The 24,907-nt window shown below is 33.7% G+C and overlaps 1 protein-coding gene and 2 long non-coding RNA genes across 7 annotated transcripts; 2 read left to right on the top strand and 1 right to left on the bottom strand.

Moving 5' to 3' along the window:
• Positions 1-1,106: 1,106 nt before the first annotated feature.
• On the bottom strand, positions 1,107-9,008 carry depdc1a (DEP domain containing 1a). 5 transcript variants are annotated; one of them, XM_046872382.1, is made up of 13 exons: positions 8,750-9,008; positions 8,246-8,511; positions 7,789-7,921; positions 7,584-7,705; positions 7,342-7,472; positions 7,155-7,202; positions 6,627-6,758; positions 4,457-5,314; positions 3,656-3,828; positions 3,364-3,537; positions 2,420-2,584; positions 2,150-2,338; positions 1,107-2,059 (listed from the first exon to the last, which is right to left on the bottom strand). In XM_046872382.1, exons 1-12 carry the CDS (start codon positions 8,795-8,797, stop codon positions 2,195-2,197), a joined length of 2,394 nt encoding a protein of 797 aa, XP_046728338.1. In that variant the 5' UTR covers positions 8,798-9,008; the 3' UTR covers positions 1,107-2,059; positions 2,150-2,194. The 5 variants fall into 5 exon arrangements, with proteins under 5 accessions (XP_046728338.1, XP_046728340.1, XP_046728339.1 ...); XM_046872384.1 differs by having other exon boundaries at positions 1,107-2,081; positions 2,172-2,338; XM_046872383.1 differs by having other exon boundaries at positions 1,107-2,077; positions 2,172-2,338.
• Positions 9,009-14,467: 5,459 nt separating this feature from the next.
• Positions 14,468-16,245, top strand: LOC124399528. Its single transcript, XR_006928246.1, has 5 exons — positions 14,468-14,522; positions 14,727-14,795; positions 15,058-15,149; positions 15,441-15,499; positions 16,134-16,245. It is a non-coding gene; the product is annotated as an uncharacterized LOC124399528 (long non-coding RNA).
• Positions 16,246-17,913: 1,668 nt separating this feature from the next.
• LOC124399526 lies at positions 17,914-22,901 on the top strand. The gene is made up of 9 exons (XR_006928245.1): positions 17,914-18,081; positions 18,220-18,497; positions 19,523-19,548; positions 20,303-20,398; positions 20,609-20,677; positions 20,941-21,032; positions 21,263-21,321; positions 21,955-22,130; positions 22,256-22,901. It is a non-coding gene; the product is annotated as an uncharacterized LOC124399526 (long non-coding RNA).
• Positions 22,902-24,907: the final 2,006 nt, after the last annotated feature.

Genomic DNA, 24,907 nt, shown 5'->3' with positions numbered 1-24,907 from the left:
TGTGTTTATTGTCTGTGTTCAGTTGAAATTTGTGCCTGGCTATCAAACAGGTTGGATCAGAGGTCAAAATGGTTCATTACAGAACGCAGGCCCAAGCTAAAGGAGATTGTCTTGATGGTGAAATTATTTCTGAGAGGCACAACTTTTACAAATCAGATTCACAGGTATTTAATAAAATGCACAAATATCACCACTGTTTCCAGTTACACTGTCACCAGTAACTTCAAGTCAAAAGAAATGGAGCCACATGCTATACACACCTAACTTCTGCAACAAAGTTTTTGTTAGTTATGGTTGGTCTTATCTGTGGTTAAAAAAATAAAATAAAAAGCATACCAAATAAAGGTTAAATAAAATATATATATATATATATATATATATATATATATATAAACATTTTATATATCATTTAACATCTCATTCCGTTCATGAGTTATAGACATTTTAGTAAAAGCAGCCCAGCCTATTTAAAACGTTTTGGTGACCCTTTGTGACAGTCAAAAGTTATTATTTTTTTAAATATTTATTGATAGTAACTGTCCAGGGAACATTTCTGCATTGGTTTGGTTCAGTTGGGGTGAAAAACCTAGGACAGGTTTGCAAAAGTAAGACAATCTGAGTTTTTTCTTTGTTTTGACCCAAGGATTAAAAAAAAAAAATTATATATATATATATATATATATATATATATATATATATATATATATATATATATATATATATATATATATATATATATATATATATATATATAAAAATCTGAGGCTATGACAAACGCATTGTGGCTAAAACCAAAAAAAAAAAAAAAAAAAAAAATTATTTTAGATTCCCCTTTGGCCAATTGAGTTGATACTTTATCAACAATTGAGCTCCACAATCTGGCCAAGTTTCAAGTCTCTAGGCTTAACAGTTTGGTCTGCACGATCAGTTTTAGGGCATAGTAGTAGTAGTAATAATAATAATAATTAAAAATCACTACAATTACAATAGGGTTTCAGCACTACTTGCTTAAACCCCTAAATATTTAATAAAAAAAAAAAACAATCCAAAAACCTACTACACTATACTACAACAGGAGCTAATTCATTGCAGACAAATGGCAAAAATAAAATTTGTTCCTTTTATTGCATAGCTTAAATTCCATAAACATTGTACATCACAAATGTTTGGCAGGGTTAATAAAGTGTGTTAAACAAAAGCATCACACTATGAATACTGTTCATGATCACACTTCAACTTAGCATTCTTTTTTGTATTTTTTTTTATTTAATTTGAATATCAAAACAATGCACTATACTATAACAAAAATTCTGCACTGTCAGAATAAAATAATCTCTAAATGGTTAGATAAACATCTATGAGGACAGATGAGAATAGTGCAAAAATCATTTCTATTGCATATTGGGCTAAAACTAAAGGTTTAAAGCATGGGTTTGAATTCAGTTTTAAAGATTCTTTGAGAAGCCAATTCAGCATGAATTCATATTAAATGATAAAACACAGAAATTATGTTCACAACAAACAAAACAAACAAACTTATAAGAACATGTCAGTTAAACTCTCAGACAAAATTGTTATATAAGGAATGGGGAAACACAAAGTATAAATAAAATAATAGACAAAAAAAAAATATAGTTATAAAACAAGACACACCTTCATTTGGTTTCTACACAGCCTTGCTTAAACGAACCGCTGCTAATACTTTTGTAAACATTTCATGTTAAATTCTATGTTTTTAGTTAGTTTCCCAAAAAGCACCAGTTAAAATTACCCATGAGCTCCAACAAATGCAAGGCAACTATGTGCATCAAAATAAATAAATATATAACGCAAGAAAAATAAAACTCAAAAATTCACTGCCATCCCTTAAATGTCATGACATAAAAAGACTTCAATCCCAGGAAATAGTACAACTAAAAGGTAATCCCAGTCACGTGGACGACTTCTCTGCTCTTACTGGGTGAGTTAGTGAGAGCAGTATTGAAAGCTCCAATAACAATGTAACTGTAAATAATGACACAATCCCATAGTCCTAAGGCATCCATGACATGACTCTCAGACACACACACACACACACACACACACACACACACACACACACACACACACACACACACACACACACACACACACACACACACACACACACACACACACACACACACACACACGCAACTTTTTTTTCCAGAGGTATTTAGTTGCGAATGCTAAATGCCTTTGCTTTCCTCATGCCAATCAACATTGGTGGTTTGATCTTTGGTTTATCTGCGAAAAGCTGTGCCTCACTCTCTGTGGTGGGGAAGCGGTGAGTATAGATGTCAGGATATTCTTTCTGAAACTGAAAAGGAAGAAATTTTTTTTAAATTAAAATTGCAGTCTTTCAGGAAAATTTTGGGGAAACCACTAGTAGAGTCATTACCAATCTGAGTTTCTTTTTCTTCTCCTTGACTGACATGCCTTTGTCCTTGATGATGCTCTCCAGCAGCTCTGCAACAGCTGTTTGAGACAAAGACAGCTTCTGCTCCTCAAACTCCTGAGTGCTGATCTGTTTGCAGAATGAGTAGGTTGGAAGACCGTGTCTCTTCTAGGAGGAACAAAAAGATTTAAATCAAAATACAATTAAATTCAACATACAGACTAGTTCCCTCTCCCCCAGACAGATTCTGTTGGTATTTGCTGATACCAACATGAGTTACCGGGTTTACGATCCGTCATAACAGAACAGTATAGCTCGGTCCATTTAGTTTTTTTCTAGTTTGCATAGTGGCAAAGAAAATCACATACTTTACTAAGCAAGGTCTTTTTTTTTTTTTTACATTTTAAAGTCAGTTTTAATGTCACTAGTTTGCTTATATCGCTCAGAGTAACACAATCTTTTTAGACTGGTTAGCAACATATCAAGTCAGCGGTCTCCAACCTTTTTTGCGCCACAGACCAGATTGATGTCGGACAATATTTTCACGGACGGGCCTTTAAGGTGTGGCAGATATAAAATAAAAATGATTAAAACTGGTATTTTCTAAATATAATAATAAACGTGAATCAACTGTGTTGTTTTGTTTTTTTGTGCCGGAGCAGCCCCTTTAAGAAGGTAGCGGATGGAGGTAAGACATGTGACCGAGGCTTCATCTTGACATGCATCAAGAGTGAGTCATAGACAGATGTGGCGGAGAGAATCCGGTAATTTTCTAAAATAAAACCTCGTTTAGAATCAGAAAATAAATAAAACGTAAATAATGTAAGTTATGTATTCTTTCTGTGCGGCCCAGTAACAATTGACCCACGGACTGGTGCCAGTCCACGGCCCGGGGGGTTGGGGACCACTGATTTAAGTGATATGATAAAAAAAAAAAGTGACTTCACCTGTGATCTGAGGTAGGCGACGTGTTGTTCAACAGCAGTGCGCAGGTACATGGGTGTCTGGAGAACCTCTTGATGATGGTCCATTAAAAATGACAGCAGCCTGGTGGCCAAGAGCTCATCCAGATCTACTTCCTCCTCACAGCTCAATACACAGCGAGAGAATGTTTGCACCATCTGCATTTACACACACAAAAAGGGGCACACTACCTAAACAAGCAATGCCATGACAGGCCAAGAGAATGCAACTGCAACTTCTGAATGATCTCTGAGACACGACATAGATGTTTCTTACCAGCGTGCGTGTCCCGATGGTGTCATGCAACCGAGGCATGTCCACGTTCTGGCTCATGCGTGAGATCATGCGCAGGAGCAGTTGCAGTTTGCGTCGTGATACCGGAGGAAGGAGTAGGGTGCAGAGTTGCAGGGCCTCAATAGCAAGCCGCTCCAGTGCAGGCTGGAGCAAGCCTACGAACCCCCACAGTCAAAGAGATTTCCAGTGAAGCACAACATATAAAGGCAAATGCAGCAATAAATAGAAATTTTGGGTTTAGCAACATGGCCAGCCATACAGAACTGTCGTACAGTGATTTGATCCATGCAAGTCATTCAGACAAAAATATATAAAATCCGATATTTCAGCTTCTGATTCACACATATTTAGTTTTTACCTCTATTGTTCCATTATGTTGTTTTGATATATAAATCAATATCAATTTCAGCAAAAAAACAAAACATATCTTTACATTTAATTTGGAAAAATATTTACTATTTGTTCCTGCATGCATGACTACAAAAAATATATATGGAATCACGACCAATAAAACGAAAAGCATTTATATACAAACACGCACACACAAAATCCGCACAAAGAGAATATTCGAAAAATCTGTTCATACATCACAAATTTACAGACTATTTCCAAAAACATGTTCTCCCCAGTTCCAAATATCATGCAAAAAGAAAGGAAAATAACATGCTAAAAAGTAAAATGCATGCATGTTAAAGGCAAGGTTAAACACACACAACAATCACAAGCCACACCAACACAAGCAGAACACTCACAATGCTATGGACAGACACATGCAAGTCTTACTTTGCTCAGGACTCGGGCGACGTGCAATGGAAGACATTGAGGGACGAGACGGCACACCAGCCTTGCACAGATCCAGAGAGCTACGACAGAGTCTGCTATTGCTTGGCCCTGTGCTGACATCCAAGCAACTTCCATGCAAACGGACCAACCCAAGACCTCTAAGACTAACGGTAGAGGAGGACAAGTCTGGTCTCATAGTAATTTCTGCTATTGGAGCATTGATGCTAAAGGAACTTTCTGACATTTCTCTGTGCTCCAATATATCAAGACAATTCCCGATGCTCCTGGGCCGAGGCCGGGCAGATCTCTGCTTGGTGGGTTGACATTCTGAGAGGAGATGGGAGCTTGAGCTACTGTTGCTTTGAGAAGTCTCTATACCAGAACAAGTATCACTTGTCGAGGTGTTACAGGACACGGAGGAAGAACAATCAGGCTTAGGCTCCATATTTACTTCAAAACTTCCTTGAGAGGAGGGACTAGTGCTGTTAGTCCTTGTTGATGCTAGACTTTCAGCAGACCTAAAAAGCTCCCATTTAGGGCACGAATCTACAGATTCGTCCAGGATTCTTTCCAATGAGCAGCTCCTGCGTGGAAACCTGTTAAGTTGACGTCCGTTGGAACGTGCCCTTGAACCCGCAAACTGGGTCCTAATTTTAGTGGCAAACACCTCTTTCATCGGTGAATCTGTCTCTTCAAAAGATTCCTTTCTTATCAAACTCAACAAGAGGCACTCAGTGGATCTAAAGGCATTCGCAGAGTTCAGGTGAGGGGCTTTAGCTGGCTGTGGATAGCTCAATCCCTCCAGGTTTTTACGCTTGCCACGCTGTGTATTGGGAGCAGCTGCATAACCGCACAAAACTAGCAAAGGATCAGACAAGACAGCATCAACAACAAACAAGCAGGCAAGGATTGAGGAAGGATAAAAAACAGGAAGTTTTAGGAGTCAGGACGCATAGGAGGGTTAGTTTTTAAAAAAAGTACATAAAAAGCACCAGGAGTAAACAGTTATTGTTAACTTTCTGCCTTTCAGTGAAATGAGAAGTAAAACATCTGCTATTATTTCTTCCCTCTCATTCTAGTACTGCTTTTTCAGCCAGTGTGTTTTCAGCCAATGTAAGCTAAATAATTAATTTACACAGACTGAATTGGTTCAAGCTAATAAGTAATCTAAGCGATGTCCTTATTGGGATAAAGGTTAAAGCAGTTTTAGCACCATGAACAGCTAGGATGAAGAGAAACCTAGAATGATTTAAGTGTTAAAGCATGGCTATACCAGTCACCTTATTTATTTCTAAAAAATATTGAAAAAATCTTTGCTTTTCCAACTAAATTTCCTTTCAACAAAATGTTTAGACTGGTGGTTTTCTTAGACTAGAACATAATGAACCAGCATCAGTAACTATTTATTGATAAAGATTTCAAAGCACTTTTGGCATAAATGGATACCACGGGATATCACATTCGTTTGTAGAATTCGAGTTATAGTTTGTAGAATTCGAGTTATATTTATATTAAGTTTGTAATCTTGCATACCAGTGTAGATTTATTCATTACTAGAGACTCAAAGCACTTTTGTACGTCGCTCTGGATAAGGGCGTCTGCTAAATGCCACAAATGTAAAATGTAAATTATAAACTCTTTTGTTTATAGAAAAAGACATTTATGGTGGATCTTTTTTTTTTTTTGCATGAGAATACAAACATGACTAGAGAAAATAAAGTCATCAGACTGTTTGAAATGTAACTTGTCTTCAATGATCATTAAAATATTTCGCTTAGCAAAATAAGAGTTTTATGTTTTCAAAGTGAGGAAGCTAATCAGCCTCTTATTAACACATGGCTATATTTTTATTAAACAAAATAAAAACAAAAAAAATGGTTGAACCTACAATCAGAGAAATTGTGCAAGCCAGTGTTGGCTACACAACAACAAACAGGGAGGCGGTAATTATAATGTTTAAGTCTGCCAACTAAAAACTTTCCAGATGCCTGAATTAGAGGGAAGAAATTCTGAAATATTATTTTCATAAGTATAAAGCACCATTTAGGTAGGTTCCCCTTATTTTGCTAAGAAAACATTAACAGGACCCAACAAAACTTTTAACAACTACATTCTACATTGCAACATATATTAGCCATTTCCCGAATATTAATAGCAGTTTTATACATACCCAGAACATTAACAAACAATTCATAGTACTGGAAGGTCAGCATTGGCTGGGGAAGACTGTGAAAATAGTCAGACACTGATTTGAAGACATCCCTTTCAAAGCCTGGGTAAGATGGCTGGTCAAATTTTGGCCCTTTAGAATGCAAGAAAAACACAAAAAGATCAAAACGAAAATATCCATCTTAAATTAGAGAGAAGTTAGACTTAACAACTATGGTGCATTGTTAATAAAAAAAATTATGTCCCCCATAATTAAACATTATGCAGTGTGTTGTTATTTTTGGTCATACACTCAGACGATTCAAAGAATACAATCCAATTATATTAGCAATATCTTTAGATCTTAAAGGCACATCTAGCCTTCAACACTTCTCTACACAAATAATGTAAAAATAAAGTCAGATGATGCTGCATACTCTATAGACTGAGCAACATGAATGAATGATTTATTTCAGTAATTATACTTAATATGCATTCAAAAGATCTAAAATGTTTAATCATCAGCGGTTACATTTACATTCATACTTACAGTTTGCGAGACATTTCATGGCTGACAAAACCCAGTGAGGTAGATCTTCTGTGAACAAAACCATTGTGCTATTTAGATAAGTTAAACCAGAATTAAAACTCAAAAACAAAATAAACATCTTAAAAAAAAAAAGAAAAAAGAAATGATTACATGATTATAAATAAACATGGTTACAAAAACGCCTTACCGCTCTTATCTTCCAAAGTTACAACTCCATGTTTGTTCACTTTGGTCATGTTATACACAATATAGTGGGAATTGACTTCTGCTGGATTCAAAACATCTTCCAGAGATGGCAAACCAAGCAACTTCTGCAAACTGGTAAAAACACAAATCAAGTGATGATCTTTCTTCTTCACCGTCTTCACAGTGTAGTGCAGCAAGCATGCAAAGTTTTTTCTTAAATTGATAAGAAACCCTAATGCTTACTGTGTTAATGTTGCATTTTTCCAAATATCCTGAATTTCTTCCTCTGTAATTTCTCTACATTGTACAGCCTCTTCTGAGGATGCACTGTTGGAAGAATCTTCTACAGCTGGAGCTATATTTTCCTTGAGGAAACATAACAGTTTGAGATTTGTAAAACAATCATATTGAAAGTCAACAAAAAAAGCAAGTGTCTTTAAACCCTCACTTGGATTTCTTTGTCAAATTTCTTGGAAGCTCTCAATTTAAAGAAGCCCTCTCTGTCCTTCAAAGACAAACTCTTTTTCCTTGTGCCTTGAGAACTAGCTGGGATCGGCTTCAGCGGTGATGTTGGTGGAAACCTGGAAAATATTTGAAGAGCATGCCGAGTAATTTATTAGTTTGTCCATGCCACTCAAAGCAAACAAAAATGTACAACAAGGCCAGCATGGTGGTTTAGAGACCCCCGATCAACCCTGTGATCATGTTTTCAGCATTCAATGGCTTTCCTAGTACCAACCAACAAAGCCAAATTACACCCAAGCATGACTCCAAGTTTGACTGTGCGATGCCCAGTGCTGAATAGATGTCCAGGGTGTATTCATGCGTCATGCCCCATGATCCAATTAGACCCAGGATAAAGCTAGTAAAGATAAACAATGTACAACTTCTCAAATGTGGAATACCTGTACAGCTGACTGTTGTCCTCAAAGTCCTCGACACCCCACCGTCCTTTCACATTCTCAATGACGTGATTTTTTAAGAATTTCTTTAAAAGTTGGACAGTCTGCTGCCTGGTGACCTCAGGTCCAAAGTTACAATTGTGTCTGAGGAGATCGTGTAACCAGTCCACAGCTGCGGTGGCGGTGAAGCAGCTCGGATAAGCTTTCAAGTGCTGCCGATGCTTCTTCACAGGCATCCCCGCCCGGAAAAGCTTAGTGACTTCATTCCACTGTATGGGGGAAATCAAAATGAGAATTTTAGAGCAACTGATGAAGAGGGAAATGGCTTGATGCGTTCCTCAAAAATGATCATTTCCAACACAACAAACAGCATAACAATAATGTACAGAAAGTTTGAACTTACATTCGGGAAAATAAGTAGAAAGAAATGCATGCAAGAAGAGTCTAAATGTTTAAAAGAAACGTGTGATGTCTATGAAGCAGCGTTTGCTTGTGTTTTCCTCTTACCAGTTTGGTAGCTCGGTAAGGACCTGGTGTAATAATGTGCGACTCCATTGTTTCGGTGCCACTGACATCCGAGACGAAAAGAAGCCTTTAGCGACACATTCAGTAATATTCTATGTTTAGTTTATTCCCAATAAACGCCTAACATCTATAAACTGAGAGAGAACACAACCAAAGCTCGCGACTTAACGTCTACACAGACGCGCAAATAAGTGCGCAACGTGGCTGCAGCTTTTCAACCCGAACGCACTGTTTGAATCGATTCCGCTGCGCTCGAGAGCATTTTGATTGGAGCGTTTGTTTGGACACGTGACCGTGTTTTGCTTTCATATACATTGATCGCAGAGCTGCCCCCTTCTGGACAAATGATAGATTACATTAAGGGCTGCTAATTCAGCATACTATACACCTTTCCTAAATGTATCTTTAGGAAGCAATGCATTTTGAGATCAGCAGATCAAAATCATATAGGAAGTCACATGGGACAATGTCTTTAAACACTGAAATCGGACCAATGAAATGTGAACATTTTAAACATTTATGCAGTCAAACGTTTACATCCAGTCTGTTTTATAGGCTGTAAATGGCCCACGAACCTTTGTAAAAGAAGGAATGTGGCCTGCATTAGATTGCACTTGATTGCAATGATTTAATAACCAATTGATAAGGGCTGCTACTGGGTTACTTTCCTAGATAGTGGTAAAACATGCAGCTGTATCAGAATGACAGCATATAGTGGACTTTTTAATTAAATGGTCTAAAAGCGTTAAAATATTCCGAACAAAGTGTCCCTATAGCACAAACAATGTATGATAAACTGTAAGTCCTGATATAATAAATATGTGGAAATAGTTATTCATGGTTAAAGAATGAGGAAATCCTTTAGAGGATAACTGAGATGGGAAAAAAAATAACTTAAAACATTTGACTGTAGAAAAAACATGAAATCATTACAAAACCCCCAGCAAAAACAGATAAAAAAAGTGACAATTATTGTTTAAAACTATGAGGTTTTTATAATATATTTAAGGCATTATGGTTCCTTTCTGCCGTAATAGGGGTGGCATTTCAAGACTAATCTGGAGTCATTCTCACTAGTATATAAATACGAGAAAATGTGCAAAATATGACACAAAATTCGACACAAACATTATTTGCAGAATCCACTGTAAGGCAACCAGTTAAAAGCAGTTTAATTTCATTAACCCATATTCTATTCACAGTAGAACATAGAAAACATAATTCTACCTCTTAACTTAGCTTAAGAGCTCAAAGAAACTTCTTTCATCCATAGTCATATCATTATTTACTTATTTGTTAGCTACTGAATGCTTCACTTATATCTAAAGATTTGTGGATCAGCGCACCTTTCCGCACCACTGCATTCTCACTGCAGAAACTCAACATGGATTAAAGTACACAGAATCACTCTGGTTGTAAAATAATAAAGGAGTGGTTGTATCAGGAAAATATACAGATAAACTTCCTGAAATGAGAGAGAAGACATCGATCACTCTTAAGATATTCCTACTCATTTAAGGTAAAGTGTTTTAGTTTATTATTGTAACTTCCAATCACTTTTTTTTTTTTTTATATTTTGAAAAGTTTGTGTTGACAAGAATACAGATCTCTCTCTCTCTCTCTCTCTCTCTCTCTCTCTTTCTCTCTCTGTGTTTGTGTGTGTATATATCTGTATGTGTATATGTGTACATAATTTAGCTAACAAACTGCAATTAAAAGTGCTGCATTAAAATAAATAGAAATTCAGCTGGACGATATTTCATTTAAATTTCAAAACTGGAAATGAATAACATTTTAAAGGAGTTTTTTAGTTTCAGTAAATCAGCTGACGTGTTTTTGTTTATAAATAAATAAATAAATAAATAAATAAATAAATATATATATATATATATATATATATATATATATATATATATATATATATATATATATATATAGTTCAGGAATATATATATATATATATATATATATATATATATATATATATATATATATATATATATATATATATATATATATAATTTTTTTTTTTTTAAACTTTAAATAAAGCCTTTTAGTACACACTTGGAAATGTTTTAACACTGTTGTATTTTTAAATGAATTCAGCATCCATCTAAATATTGTTTTATTTTCCCTCTTTTGCTTTATAGATGAAACTTTAAGCTATAATCTTTTTATGTTTAGTAGGACCCTTATTACACATAGTGAAATGTTTCAGTGGTGGAGTTTATGACAACACTGTAGGTATATGTCAGACGATGGCAGTTGCTCACGGCAACTTTTTGCCTCAAAACACTGAACCACCTTTTAAAGTTTACCCAGATTATATCTCTGTTAATCATTCAAATATAGGAACAATCTTTGAGGGTGAGTGACTTTCTCTTTCTTTCTTAGCTTTAGAGATTTAGTGTGTGTGTGTGTGTGTGTGTGTGTGTGTGTATATATATATATATATATATATACCCCATGTCCCTCCTCTGCACATGTCCAAACTATCTCAATCACACTTCCCTCATCTTGTCTCCAAAATGTCCTACATGCGCTGTCCCTCTAATAAACTTGTTTTCAATCCTGTCCATCCTCGTTCGTCACTCCCAATGAAAATCTCAACATCTTCAGCTCTGCTACCTCCAGCTCCACCCCGTCTTTTATTCAATGCCACTGTCTCTAATCCATACAACATCGCAGGTCTCACCACAGTCCTATAAACTTTCCCTTTCACTCTTGCAGATACTCTTCTATCACAATGACAGTTGTATACATACACTATGAAAATGACACACATATATACATATATAAAAGATGATATATTTAATAAATTATCTTATTATCTTATTTTCATCTGAAGTAACTTTGAAGGCTGATGGCTCTCGATCATTCACTGGCTTTATGTTGGAAGCGCGCAAACCAGACAACACAACACCTCAGGGAATTTTTATTTTGTTGGACACAAGTAGCAGCAGACTTCAGAAATGTGATGATATAAATGTAAGTGTTGTCTTTTTCCAATTCTACAGGCTTAACAAACCAAAAAACAGCTGGGTATAATGTGACCAACAATTCCAAAAATTCTTATCTTACAATAATGATTCTAATACTATACAAAGCTTTGAATGAGAAGTATTTATTAATAATAATAATTTATGTTTATCTTAGTATGTATAATTAGTCTATAACTATATATTATAACTGTTTATAACTTATTACGTTGTATGAAAATATGCATTTGCTTATTCAATTTAAGTGTAATTATGTGTTATATTTAAGTGATTATACATTAAGGAATAGATGATTGTTAAAGGTGTGTAGTTGAAGAACAACATGGCAATTTAAAATATCTATTCTTTTATCCAGGATAAAGCTGTAACCCAAATTAATAACAAAAAAAAGAATGAAGTAAAAGTCAGCTGGAAAGCTTCGGAAACGGGATTATATTTTTTCAGGTTAATTTTTTGCTTTGTTATATAGATGTAATTGACAGATTAACAAATTATGGATTGTGTTATTATCTTAATTGTTATATTATCTTTAAGTATAATCTTTATAATCTTTATTATATTATTGTTATTGTTTGATTTCAGAGCTACATTTACTGAGAGCTTTCAAATATTTTGGGATGCTAAAGCAGTCCTGTCCTCAACTACGGCACCAGCCACGACACCAGACCCTGTAACGACACCAGACCCTGCAACAACACCAGACCCTGTAACAACAACAGACCCTGTAACAACAACAGTGCCTCTAACAACACCAAATCATGCAACAACAACCATCTTAACAATAGCAACATCAACACCAGCATCAACATCTGCATCAGCGTCAATACCAACATCAGCATCAACATCAACATTATTCCCAGGTGTATTAATTCAAATACTACCCAAATCATCCAGCATTGGTACCTCTAAAGCTTTATTTATATCCCCTTAATAGACTCTCTTACAGTATTCATTATTCAGTAGTTATAGAATGGTATCGACATTGAATTATAGGCTTCATACATCTATCATATTATAGAAATAAATGTAAATTTAAATAGAAAAAAAAAAATTTACTAGTCATAGAATAGTGACTGTTACAATACAAATACAATAACTGTGCAAATAAAAAAACAAAATAAAAACAGAATAGCTAAAGACATTTCATGCAGCTGTGTTTTGACAATATTTTACCATATCCTCAAACAGAAATAAGCTTGGCTTATCTATTCAAGTGAGAACTGTGTCTAAGTGGTCTGTTTAATGGAACCCCTAAAGTAAATATCTTTCTGATTTACAAAATAGATAATCATTTGCCTGTAATGACATTTAATACACAATATCTAATTATGCACAACTAACCCTTGTTTTTATAAATATTCATTCACCCCTGGTGATTTCTGTAGTGAGAAGAAGTATATAACCTCTGAAGCATCCCCTTTAGCATGTATCATAGCTTGCAAATGTTATTTTGTAATTAGTAGCCAATAAGAATGTTCCGGTTTTTTTTTTTTTTCGTTTTTTTTCCCTTGAATAAGATTTCTCTTTTTAAGACATTTCAGTTAAAGTCAGATTATTATGTGGTCTTTTCCAAAAACATGTCATCTTGTCGAAGCCATTCTATTTTCAGCTTCAGTTTCTGATGGTGTCACAAATAGTTTATTTTGCTGATGTTTGTTATACCTAAATGTGCAATATCTTCTGAGCCACTGGATACCACATGAAGCCAAATGATAAGGTTTTAATTTTTCAATTTCAAAATTAATCAAATATCGAAAGGGAAGCCCAAACATTTTGCAACTGCATAGTGTACATTAAGAGTTCTGTTCTGTTCTGTATATTGAATTACTTAAAAAATATATATAAATAATGCTATGTCTAAATTCTTGCTTTTGTCGTCACAGAATCTGCTCCACCGCCAACATTTTTGGTATATAATTTATATTACTTATATTTCATTTATTTGAATTTAACAGATTTTGCTGACTGACTCTAATTATAAATTTGCTTGTTTAATTATAAATATGATTATGCTTTCTCTTCGCCTAGTATCATATTTCTTTGCATTTATATATTAATTTTGTGCATGTCAAAAAATAAAGCATATAGTAAAATTAGCAAACTATAGAAATGTTTTAAATCATTAATTCTTACATGTAAATCTCGATGCAAAGGAAACAATAAGTTCAATAAGTTACAGATCTTAAGGTAGTGTGTTTAAATCCAAATTTATGTTGCCAGTACATGTTTTAACATAGAAAAGAACAATTAATATAGGGAAGAATAGAATAAGATTCAACTTTATAATGTAGGGACTCATGTCCACAATAAACTGTTGACACTGGAACCACAGAAAAAAGCAGGAGGCTAATGAACATTTATTTCAGGTTTATTTTTCATTGATATCGAAATTGAAACGTAAACTTCTAAGACATACTTTATTTATTATTTTTGACATTTTTCAATTTCAAAGCAACAGCAAGCACAAATAGACCAATAAAGGTGCTATTTATATTTCAGGTGATCTCAGCATGAGGAAATTATTGCATCATTAATGTTTCCTTTGTATTATTGTAGTAATTACATTTGCTATTTTGATTTAAGAAATTCATCTAGAAAATTAAATCGTGTTGTAATAAGAAAAGTTGTATTTATTTATATACTTTTCTGTCTGTATCTTAGTTTGAATCATCTCTGACTCTACATTTCCTGAGTTATCTTTCCTTGCTATGTGCAGTCCTTTCCTAGTGAAAGCACATATAGGTGCTTGGATAAAGGTAAAATCCATAATTCACACTGTTCTGCAATTATTTCACCTGAAACATGAGGACATATGCAGTTCATTTTTACCTCAACAAATTATTTAGCCCAAGTGCATAGTAAAAATACATAAAAAAAAATATATATATATATATATATATATATATATATATATATATATATATATATATATATATATATATATATATTTTTTTTTACAGGTGACATCAGTTATGTCTTTGGCATTTTCATTGGCTGCTTTCATTCTCCTATTAATAGACACCAAACAAGTAAGGACATTTTTCTGTAAATTTATTTTACTTCAATTCACACAAAATTTACATAAATTAATTACCCTGCCATATTCTTATTGTAATTTTATATAATGTATTGTCATATTTCTAGTTTTAGGAAATGCACTAAGGTTATTATTAACATGCTATAATTACTCAAACATGAAATACTGATGTTAAGTATTATTAATGTTGAGAATTCAGTCCAGTTGTCTTTTTATTTATTTGTATGTGTGTACATGAAACTGTACATGAATAGATTGAAAACAAAATTCTGGCAGGAGTGGAAGCAAGCTTGAACTTGTGCCAAACCGTTCTTGTATTCCTTCTCTGTGGACCGAGCCATGAATTGTGAGTGTTTTCTTAAAATGTTTTCGTGTGGCACTGATTTTATATGTACTTATGTAAATAAAAATGTATCAAAATAAATAATTTTTTATTTCTTATACATATCTATATTTTATATAAGACTGAAAGAAAGAAAAAAAAAAAATATATATATATACATATATATATATATATATATATATATATATATATATATATATATATATATATATATATTTTTACACACACACACACACACACACACACACACACACACACACACACATTTAAAATTGTATTTTATTGTTATTTCAGAAGGAAGATTTTCTGCTGGGTGCTCAGGATCATTGCAGTCATAAACTGTTGTTTTACAAGTAAGAATACCAAACACCGTGATCTACATGCTGTATTCTTCTTGTACACTTTATGAACAAAAGTTTGTGGACACCTGACCAGAATTGTATTAGTTTTTCACATTCCACATTAAGTCCCATTTGCTGTCATTATAACCTTCACTCTTCTGGGAAGGTGTTTCACTAGATTTTGGAATTTGCTTTGGAGATTTGTGATCATTCAGCTACAAAGACATTAGTAAAGTCAGGTAATGATGTAGGATAAGGAGCCCTGGGGTGCAGTCAGCAGTCATCCTAAAGGTGTTTAGTAGGGTTGAGCTCTATCGCAGGGTTCTCAAAATATTCTATCCCAACGCTATCTTTAAAAAAGGACATTACCAGAACATTCCAGAACAAGATTGGATCTCCTAGTTCAAGGAAAGGAATATTTAATAGTACTTCAACCAAAAACATTCTATACAATTATGTGCCTCAAACTTTGTGGAACAACGACATATGGCTGGAAAAGCCAACTGTCCCAACCTTTGTTCATATAGTGTAAACATGTCTGTTTTTTAACTGTATTTTTATTATTATTTATTTAAACCACAATATGTTTGTGGAATTGAGTCCAGATGTATTTTTATGATCAGTTTCTATTTTTTTCTTTGTATAGTTGCTATACTATTTGTAGGTCTTGTGGAGCATTGCTCTAAAAGCTCCTGCTTCTGGCCCTACATATTAATGGGAGTATATTTAGGGTGTCAACTGCTGTCATGTATATTTTTCTATACGGGAACTAAAACAAAAGAGCGGACAACAAATTGCCTCAAAGAAACAAAAGTGCAGAGTAAGATTTTGCTCCATACCAAAATGTTTAATCATATAACTACATACAAAAATCAGTACAATTATGTGTTTATGGTTTGTTGGATAGCAAGCATGAATAACTTCTTCTTTTTTTATTGTTACAGGTATCTTGCTGGTGTACCTGCATTTATAGTGTGATAAACATAGCATTTACGGTAGCACTGGTATTGGGAATTTTTTTGTGCCACTATAAGGTTGAGACCTGAAGAGACAAAGGTTATAATATATTTTAATTATGTATAGGTTTTGTTTGTGCTACTTTTCTATATCAATAGTTACTCAGAATAGACTACCAAAAGTACTGGAATACAAAGGCATTTTTCTATTTTTTTCACAATCTACTAAAGACATTTGATATAAAATAAGTGTGAGACAAATACTGAGAGTTACACATATCAGCACTTTTCAGTAGGATGGCCAGTGGACTATGATGTTTGCGGATGATATTGTGATTAGTGGTGAAATTAGGGAGCAGGTTAAGAAGAGCCTGAAGAGAAGAGGAATGAAAATCAGTAGGAGTAAGACAGAGTACATGTGTGAATTAGAGGGGGAGGGTGCTTGGAGGGAGAAGAGGTGGAGAAGGTGGAGGAGTTTAAGTACATGGGGTGATAGCAGGAGTTATGAGGCATTGAGTAAAAGACAGGAGGTGGAGCTGGAGGTAGCAGAACTGAAGATGTTTTCATTGGCATTGACGACGATGGACAGGATTAGAAACAAGTTTATTAGAGGGACAGCACATGTAGGACGTTTTGGAGACAAAGTGAGGAGGCGAGATTGAGATGGTTTGGACATGTGCAGAGGAGGGACATGGTGTATATCAGTAGGAGAATGCTGAGGATGGAGCCACCACGAAGGAGGGAAAGAGGAAGACCAAGAAGGAGGTTTATAGATGTGGTGAAGGGAAGACATGCAGGTGGTTGGTTTAAAAGAGGCAGATGTAGAGGACAGGGGGGTATGGAGAATGGGAGAAGCCGAAAGAAGAAAAAGAAGAATGTGTGATTTAGTATTATTTTGTTAAGGAATTTTTTTTCCCTTTAGCAGTGCCCCTCTAAAACTATAGAAGATAATTACATGTTTTTCAATTTACAAAAGAATAACAATTTACACTGACCATCCATTTGCGTTTCCTACTTTTTTATCACCTATTTTAATAGCTGTGTATGTAAACTTGTGAACCGTTGATTTATGTTCAGTTAATATTGTTCCTTGGGGACTGCATGCAAACATTTGTTATATACAATAGCTTATTCATATATTTTTTAAACTTATTACACTTGTAAATACTTTTCTAATTTTCTTCATGGAGTGGCACGTTCTACGCTTAAATTCTTAATAAATAAAACCACAACGTTTAAACCATAAATGTCTTTTCTTTGATGGAATGTGTATTTTATACCAGTTACACCAGTTATCCATCTAAACATCTGTGACTAATTTAAGGAGGGGGCTATAACTTATATTTGACAAGAGCTTTTCTTTGGAAGACTCTTATCAACATAGCATGATAATAATTTACTAACTCTGACCCAATATGCATTTGCTTATTCAATTTAAGTGTAATTATGTGTTATATTTAAGTGATTATACATTAAGGAATAGATGATTGTTAAAGGTGTGTAGTTGAAGAACAACATGGCAATTTAAAATATCTATTCTTTTATCCAGGATAAAGCTGTAACCCAAATTAATAACAAAAAAAAGAATGAAGTAAAAGTCAGCTGGAAAGCTTCGGAAACGGGATTATATTTTTTCAGGTTAATTTTTTGCTTTGTTATATAGATGTAATTGACAGATTAACAAATTATAGATTGTGTTATTATCTTAATTGTTATATTATCTTTAAGTATAATCTTTATAATCTTTATTATATTATTGTTATTGTTTGATTTCAGAGCTACATTTACTGAGAGCTTTCAAATATTTTGGGATGCTAAAGCAGTCCTGTCCTCAACTACGGCACCAGCCACGACACCAGACCCTGTAACGACACCAGACCCTGCAACAACACCAGACCCTGTAACAACAACAGACCCTGTAACAACAACAGTGCCTCTAACAACACCAAATCATGCAACAACAACCATCTTAACAATAGCAACATCAACACCAGCATCAACATCTGCATCAGCGTCAATACCAACATCAGCATCAACATCAACATTATTCCCAGGTGTATTCATTCAAATACTACCCAAATCATCCAGCATTGGTACCTCTAAAGCTTTATTTATATCCCCTTAATAGACTCTCTTACAGTATTCATTATTCAGTAGTTATAGAATGGTATCGACATTGAATTATAGGCTTCATACATCTATCATATTATAGAAATAAATGTAAATTTAAATAGAAAAAAAAAAATTTACTAGTCATAGAATAGTGACTGTTACAATACAAATACAATAACTGTGCAAATAAAAAAACAAAATAAAAACAGAATAGCTAAAGACATTTCATGCAGCTGTGTTTTGACAATATTTTACCATATCCTCAAACAGAAATAAGCTTGGCTTATCTATTCAAGTGAGAACTGTGTCTAAGTGGTCTGTTTAATGGAACCCCTAAAGTAAATATCTTTCTGATTTACAAAATAGATAATCATTTGCCTGTAATGACATTTAATACACAATATCTAATTATGCACAACTAACCCTTGTTTTTATAAATATTCATTCACCCTGGTGATTTCTGTAGTGAGAAGAAGTATATAACCTCTGAAGCATCCCCTTTAGCATGTATCATAGCTTGCAAATGTTATTTTGTAATTAGTAGCCAATAAGAATGTTCCGGTTTTTTTTTTTTTTCGTTTTTTTTCCCTTGAATAAGATTTCTCTTTTTAAGACATTTCAGTTAAAGTCAGATTATTATGTGGTCTTTTCCAAAAACATGTCATCTTGTCGAAGCCATTCTATTTTCAGCTTCAGTTTCCTGATGGTGTCACAAATAGTTTATTTTGCTGATGTTTGTTATACCTAAATGTGCAATATCTTCTGAGCCACTGGATACCACATGAAGCCAAATGATAAGGTTTTAATTTTTTTCAATTTCAAAATTAATCAAATATCGAAAGGGAAGCCCAAACATTTTGCAACTGCATAGTGTACATTAAGAGTTCTGTTCTGTTCTGTATATTGAATTACTTAAAAAATATATATAAATAATGCTATGTCTAAATTCTTGCTTTTGTCGTCACAGAATCTGCTCCACCGCCAACATTTTTGGTATATAATTTATATTACTTATATTTCATTTATTTGAATTTAACAGATTTTGCTGACTGACTCTAATTATAAATTTGCTTGTTTAATTATAAAAATGATTATGCTTTCTCTTCGCCTAGTATCATATTTCTTTGCATTTATATATTAATTTTGTGCATGTCAAAAAAAATAAAGCATATAGTAAAATTAGCAAACTATAGAAATGTTTTAAATCATTAATTCTTACATGTAAATCTCGATGTAAAGGAAACAATAAGTTCAATAAGTTACAGATCTTAAGGTAGTGTGTTTAAATCCAAATTTATGTTGCCAGTACATGTTTTAACATAGAAAAGAACAATTAATATAGGGAAGAATAGAATAAGATTCAACTTTATATGGTAGGGACTCATGTCCACAATAAACTGTTGACACTGGAACCACAGAAAAAAGCAGGAGGCTAATGAACATTTATTTCAGGTTTATTTTTCATTGATATCGAAATTGAAATGTAAACTTCTAAGACATACTTTATTTATTATTTTTGACATTTTTCAATTTCAAAGCAACAGCAAGCACAAATAGACCAATAAAGGTGCTATTTATATTTCAGGTGATCTCAGCATGAGGAAATTATTGCATCATTAATGTTTCCTTTGTATTATTGTAGTAATTACATTTGCTATTTTGATTTAAGAAATTCATCTAGAAAATTAAATCGTGTTGTAATAAGAAAAGTTGTATTTATTTATATACTTTTCTGTCTGTATCTTAGTTTGAATCATCTCTGACTCTACATTTCCTGAGTTATCTTTCCCTTGCTATGTGCAGTCCTTTCCTAGTGAAAGCACATATAGGTGCTTGGATAAAGGTAAAATCCATAATTCACACTGTTCTGCAATTATTTCACCTGAAACATGAGGACATATGCAGTTCATTTTTACCTCAACAAATTATTTAGCCCAAGTGCATAGTAAAAATACATAAAAAAAATATATATATATATATATATATATATATATATATATATATATATATATATATATATATATATATATATATATATTTTTTTTTTTTACAGGTGACATCAGTTATGTCTTTGGCATTTTCATTGGCTGCTTTCATTCTCCTATTAATAGACACCAAACAAGTAAGGACATTTTTCTGTAAATTTATTTTACTTCAATTCACACAAAAATTTACATAAATTAATTACCCTGCCATATTCTTATTGTAATTTTATATAATGTATTGTCATATTTCTAGTTTTAGGAAATGCACTAAGGTTATTATTAACATGCTATAATTACTCAAACATGAAATACTGATGTTAAGTATTATTAATGTTGAGAATTCAGTCCAGTTGTCTTTTTATTTATTTGTATGTGTGTACATGAAACTGTACATGAATAGGTTGAAAACAAAATTCTGGCAGGAGTGGAAGCAAGCTTGAACTTGTGCCAAACCGTTCTTGTATTCCTTCTCTGTGGACCGAGCCATGAATTGTGAGTGTTTTCTTAAACTGTTTTCGTGTGGCACTGATTTTATATGTACTTATGTAAATAAAAATGTATCAAAATAAATAATTTTTTATTTCTTATACATATCTATATTTTATATAAGACTGAAAGAAAGAAAAAAAAAAAAATATATATATTTTTACACACACACACACACACACACACACACACACACACACACACATATATAAAATTGTATTTTATTGTTATTTCAGAAGGAAGATTTTCTGCTGGGTGCTCAGGATCATTGCAGTCATAAACTGTTGTTTTACAAGTAAGAATACCAAACACCGTGATCTACATGCTGTATTCTTCTTGTACACTTTATGAACAAAGTTTGTGGACACCTGACCAGAATTGTATTAGTTTTTTACATTCCACATTAAGTCCCATTTGCTGTCATTATAACCTTCACTCTTCTGGGAAGGTGTTTCACTAGATTTTGGAATTTGCTTTGGAGATTTGTGATCATTCAGCTACAAAGACATTAGTAAAGTCAGGTAATGATGTAGGATAAGGAGCCCTGGGGTGCAGTCAGCAGTCATCCTAAAGGTGTTTAGTAGGGTTGAGCTCTATCGCAGGGTTCTCAAAATATTCTATCCCAACGCTATCTTTAAAAAAGGACATTACCAGAACATTCCAGAACAAGATTGGATCTCCTAGTTCAAGGAAAGGAATATTTAATAGTACTTCAACCAAAAACATTCTATACAATTATGTGCCTCAAACTTTGTGGAACAACGACATATGGCTGGAAAAGCCAACTGTCCCAACCTTTGTTCATATAGTGTAAACATGTCTGTTTTTTAACTGTATTTTTATTATTATTTATTTAAACCACAATATGTTTGTGGAATTGAGTCCAGATGTATTTTTATGATCAGTTTCTATTTTTTTCTTTGTATAGTTGCTATACTATTTGTAGGTCTTGTGGAGCATTGCTCTAAAAGCTCCTGCTTCTGGCCCTACATATTAATGGGAGTATATTTAGGGTGTCAACTGCTGTCATGTATATTTTTTCTATACGGGGAACTAAAACAAAAGAGCGGACAACAAATTGCCTCAAAGAAACAAAAGTGCAGAGTAAGATTTTTGCTCCATACCAAAATGTTTAATCATATAACTACATACAAAAATCAGTACAATTATGTGTTTATGGTTTGTTGGATAGCAAGCATGAATAACTTCTTCTTTTTTTATTGTTACAGGTATCTTGCTGGTGTACCTGCATTTATAGTGTGATAAACATAGCATTTACGGTAGCACTGGTATTGGGAATTTTTTTGTGCCACTATAAGGTTGAGACCTGAAGAGACAAAGGTTATAATATATTTTAATTATGTATAGGTTTTGTTTGTGCTACTTTTCTATATCAATAGTTACTCAGAATAGACTACCAAAAGTACTGGAATACAAAGGCATTTTTCAATTTTTTTCACAATCTACTAAAGACATTTGATATAAAATAAGTGTGAGACAAATACTGAGAGTTACACATATCAGCACTTTTCAGTAGGATGGCCAGTGGACTATGATGTTTGCGGATGATATTGTGATTAGTGGTGAAATTAGGGAGCAGGTTAAGAAGAGCCTGAAGAGAAGAGGAATGAAAATCAGTAGGAGTAAGACAGAGTACATGTGTGAATTAGAGGGGGAGGGTGCTTGGAGGGAGAAGAGGTGGAGAAGGTGGAGGAGTTTAAGTACATGGGGTGATAGCAGGAGTTATGAGGCATTGAGTAAAAGACAGGAGGTGGAGCTGGAGGTAGCAGAACTGAAGATGTTTTCATTGGCATTGACGACGATGGACAGGATTAGAAACAAGTTTATTAGAGGGACAGCACATGTAGGACGTTTTGGAGACAAAGTGAGGGAGGCGAGATTGAGATGGTTTGGACATGTGCAGAGGAGGGACATGGTGTATATCAGTAGGAGAATGCTGAGGATGGAGCCACCACGAAGGAGGGAAAGAGGAAGACCAAGAAGGAGGTTTATAGATGTGGTGAAGGGAAGACATGCAGGTGGTTGGTTTAAAAGAGGCAGATGTAGAGGACAGGGGGGTATGGAGAATGGGAGAAGCCGAAGAAGAAAAAGAAGAATGTGTGATTTAGTATTATTTTGTTAAGGAATTTTTTTTCCCTTTAGCAGTGCCCCTCTAAAACTATAGAAGATAATTACATGTTTTTCAATTTACAAAAGAATAACAATTTACACTGACCATCCATTTGCGTTTCCTACTTTTTTATCACCTATTTTAATAGCTGTGTATGTAAACTTGTGAACCGGTTGATTTATGTTCAGTTAATATTGTTCCTTGGGGACTGCATGCAAACATTTGTTATATACAATAGCTTATTCATATAGTTTTTAAACTTATTACACTTGTAAATACTTTTCTAATTTTCTTCATGGAGTGGCACGTTCTACGCTTAAATTCTTAATAAATAAAACCACAATGTTTAAACCATAAATGTCTTTTCTTTGATGGAATGTGTATTTTATACCAGTTACACCAGTTATCCATCTAAACATCTGTGACTAATTTAAGGAGGGGGCTATAACTTATATTTGACAAGAGCTTTTCTTTGGAAGACTCTTATCAACATAGCATGATAATAATTTACTAACTCTGACCCAATTACAGTGCACTGTGTTTACTAAGTGCATGATACAGTTCACTTCAGTCATGACAAATCTACAATAGTGCAAAATGCTTGGCAGCCCTACAATAATATATTGTGATCCCCACCCTGTCATTCTGTAACGTCTTTTATAGTTTGAGTGACTTTTTGTTCTGTCCTCTATGCACTAAATTTGAAACTTTATTACAGGCTTGTTCATCTGGAACACAGGATTTAAACAGAATGTTACATCTGTAGACATATGATTTTGTCCTTCTTAATCTATTTGTATTTATTTAAAACAATGGTTAAATTACCTTTTTTGTGGCCTAGTTACCTCCTGCCAAATACAATCGGGTTTTGGGATGAATTATTTTAGAACTCATGATGACAATCCAACACAGAAGGCCATGAACCACAACCTGCAAAAAAGGCCCTAAGACTTCAAAGATGCACCTTTATATTTTACATAGACCATGTTTTCTTTTTACTAAAATAGAATATCCTTTATTTGTCACAAATCCATTACAGCACAGTGAAATTCTTTCTTCACATATCCAAGTTTGCTCAGAATTCTCCACTCGGGGTGGATTTTCAAGCCATATTTACATGTCTAATTTATTGAAATTTTAAATTCTAAACCAATAACATCAAATAGCTTTAAGTAAAATAGCTTTTAGAGAAAGTGTAGTTGTGTTAGATACTCTAACTAATGTTTTAATTTACTTGCATTAATGGAGATTGGGTGCCACCCAGATGAGGATGGATTTCCTCTTGAGTCTGGTTCCTCTCAAGGTTTCTTCCTTATGCCATCTTAGGGAGTTTTTCCTTGCCACAGTCACAACTTGCTGATCAGGGACCAACCTACACTTATAAAGAACAATCTTATTCATTCTTTCTTACCACATAATCTGTGTAAAACTGCTTTGAGTCAATGTCCATTGTTAAACGTGCTATACAAATAAAAATGAATTTAATTTAATCAATGATCTAATTGTTTTTTTTGTAGTTGCTTTGAGAGTATGAACTTTATTTAATAGTGAGAAAAAAAAAATCAAATGAAGATTAAAAACTACAAAAATAACTATATAAATCCTGCCGTTCACTGCGTCCCACCTGTCATGTATTTATTCCCCACTAGAGGGCCGAGCCCCATAATTTGAAATACTGAAATATAATTTTAACCACTGAAATATGACTGTTTCCTCAAACTCTTAGAGCAGAACAGTTGTTTACAACATT

The sequence above is a fragment of the Silurus meridionalis genome, chromosome 17 (genome assembly GCF_014805685.1).
Source record: "Silurus meridionalis isolate SWU-2019-XX chromosome 17, ASM1480568v1, whole genome shotgun sequence".
Lineage (NCBI taxonomy): Eukaryota > Metazoa > Chordata > Actinopteri > Siluriformes > Siluridae > Silurus > Silurus meridionalis.
Note: the sequence above shows the minus strand (reverse complement) of the source record. Positions and strands in the feature narration are given on the sequence as shown.

Bases quoted from the DNA above. Each gene is read 5' to 3' on its own strand.
- depdc1a (XM_046872381.1), bottom strand. From the start codon at position 8,797: ATGGAGTCGCACATTATTACACCAGGTCCTTACCGAGCTACCAAACTG. The intron at 8,512-8,749 runs GTAAGAGGAAAA...TCCCCCATACAG, and splicing joins CTTACCGAGCTACCAAACTG to TGGAATGAAGTCACTAAGCT. The intron at 3,538-3,655 runs GTAAGAAACATC...GTGTAAATGCAG, and splicing joins CCATCGGGACACGCACGCTG to ATGGTGCAAACATTCTCTCG.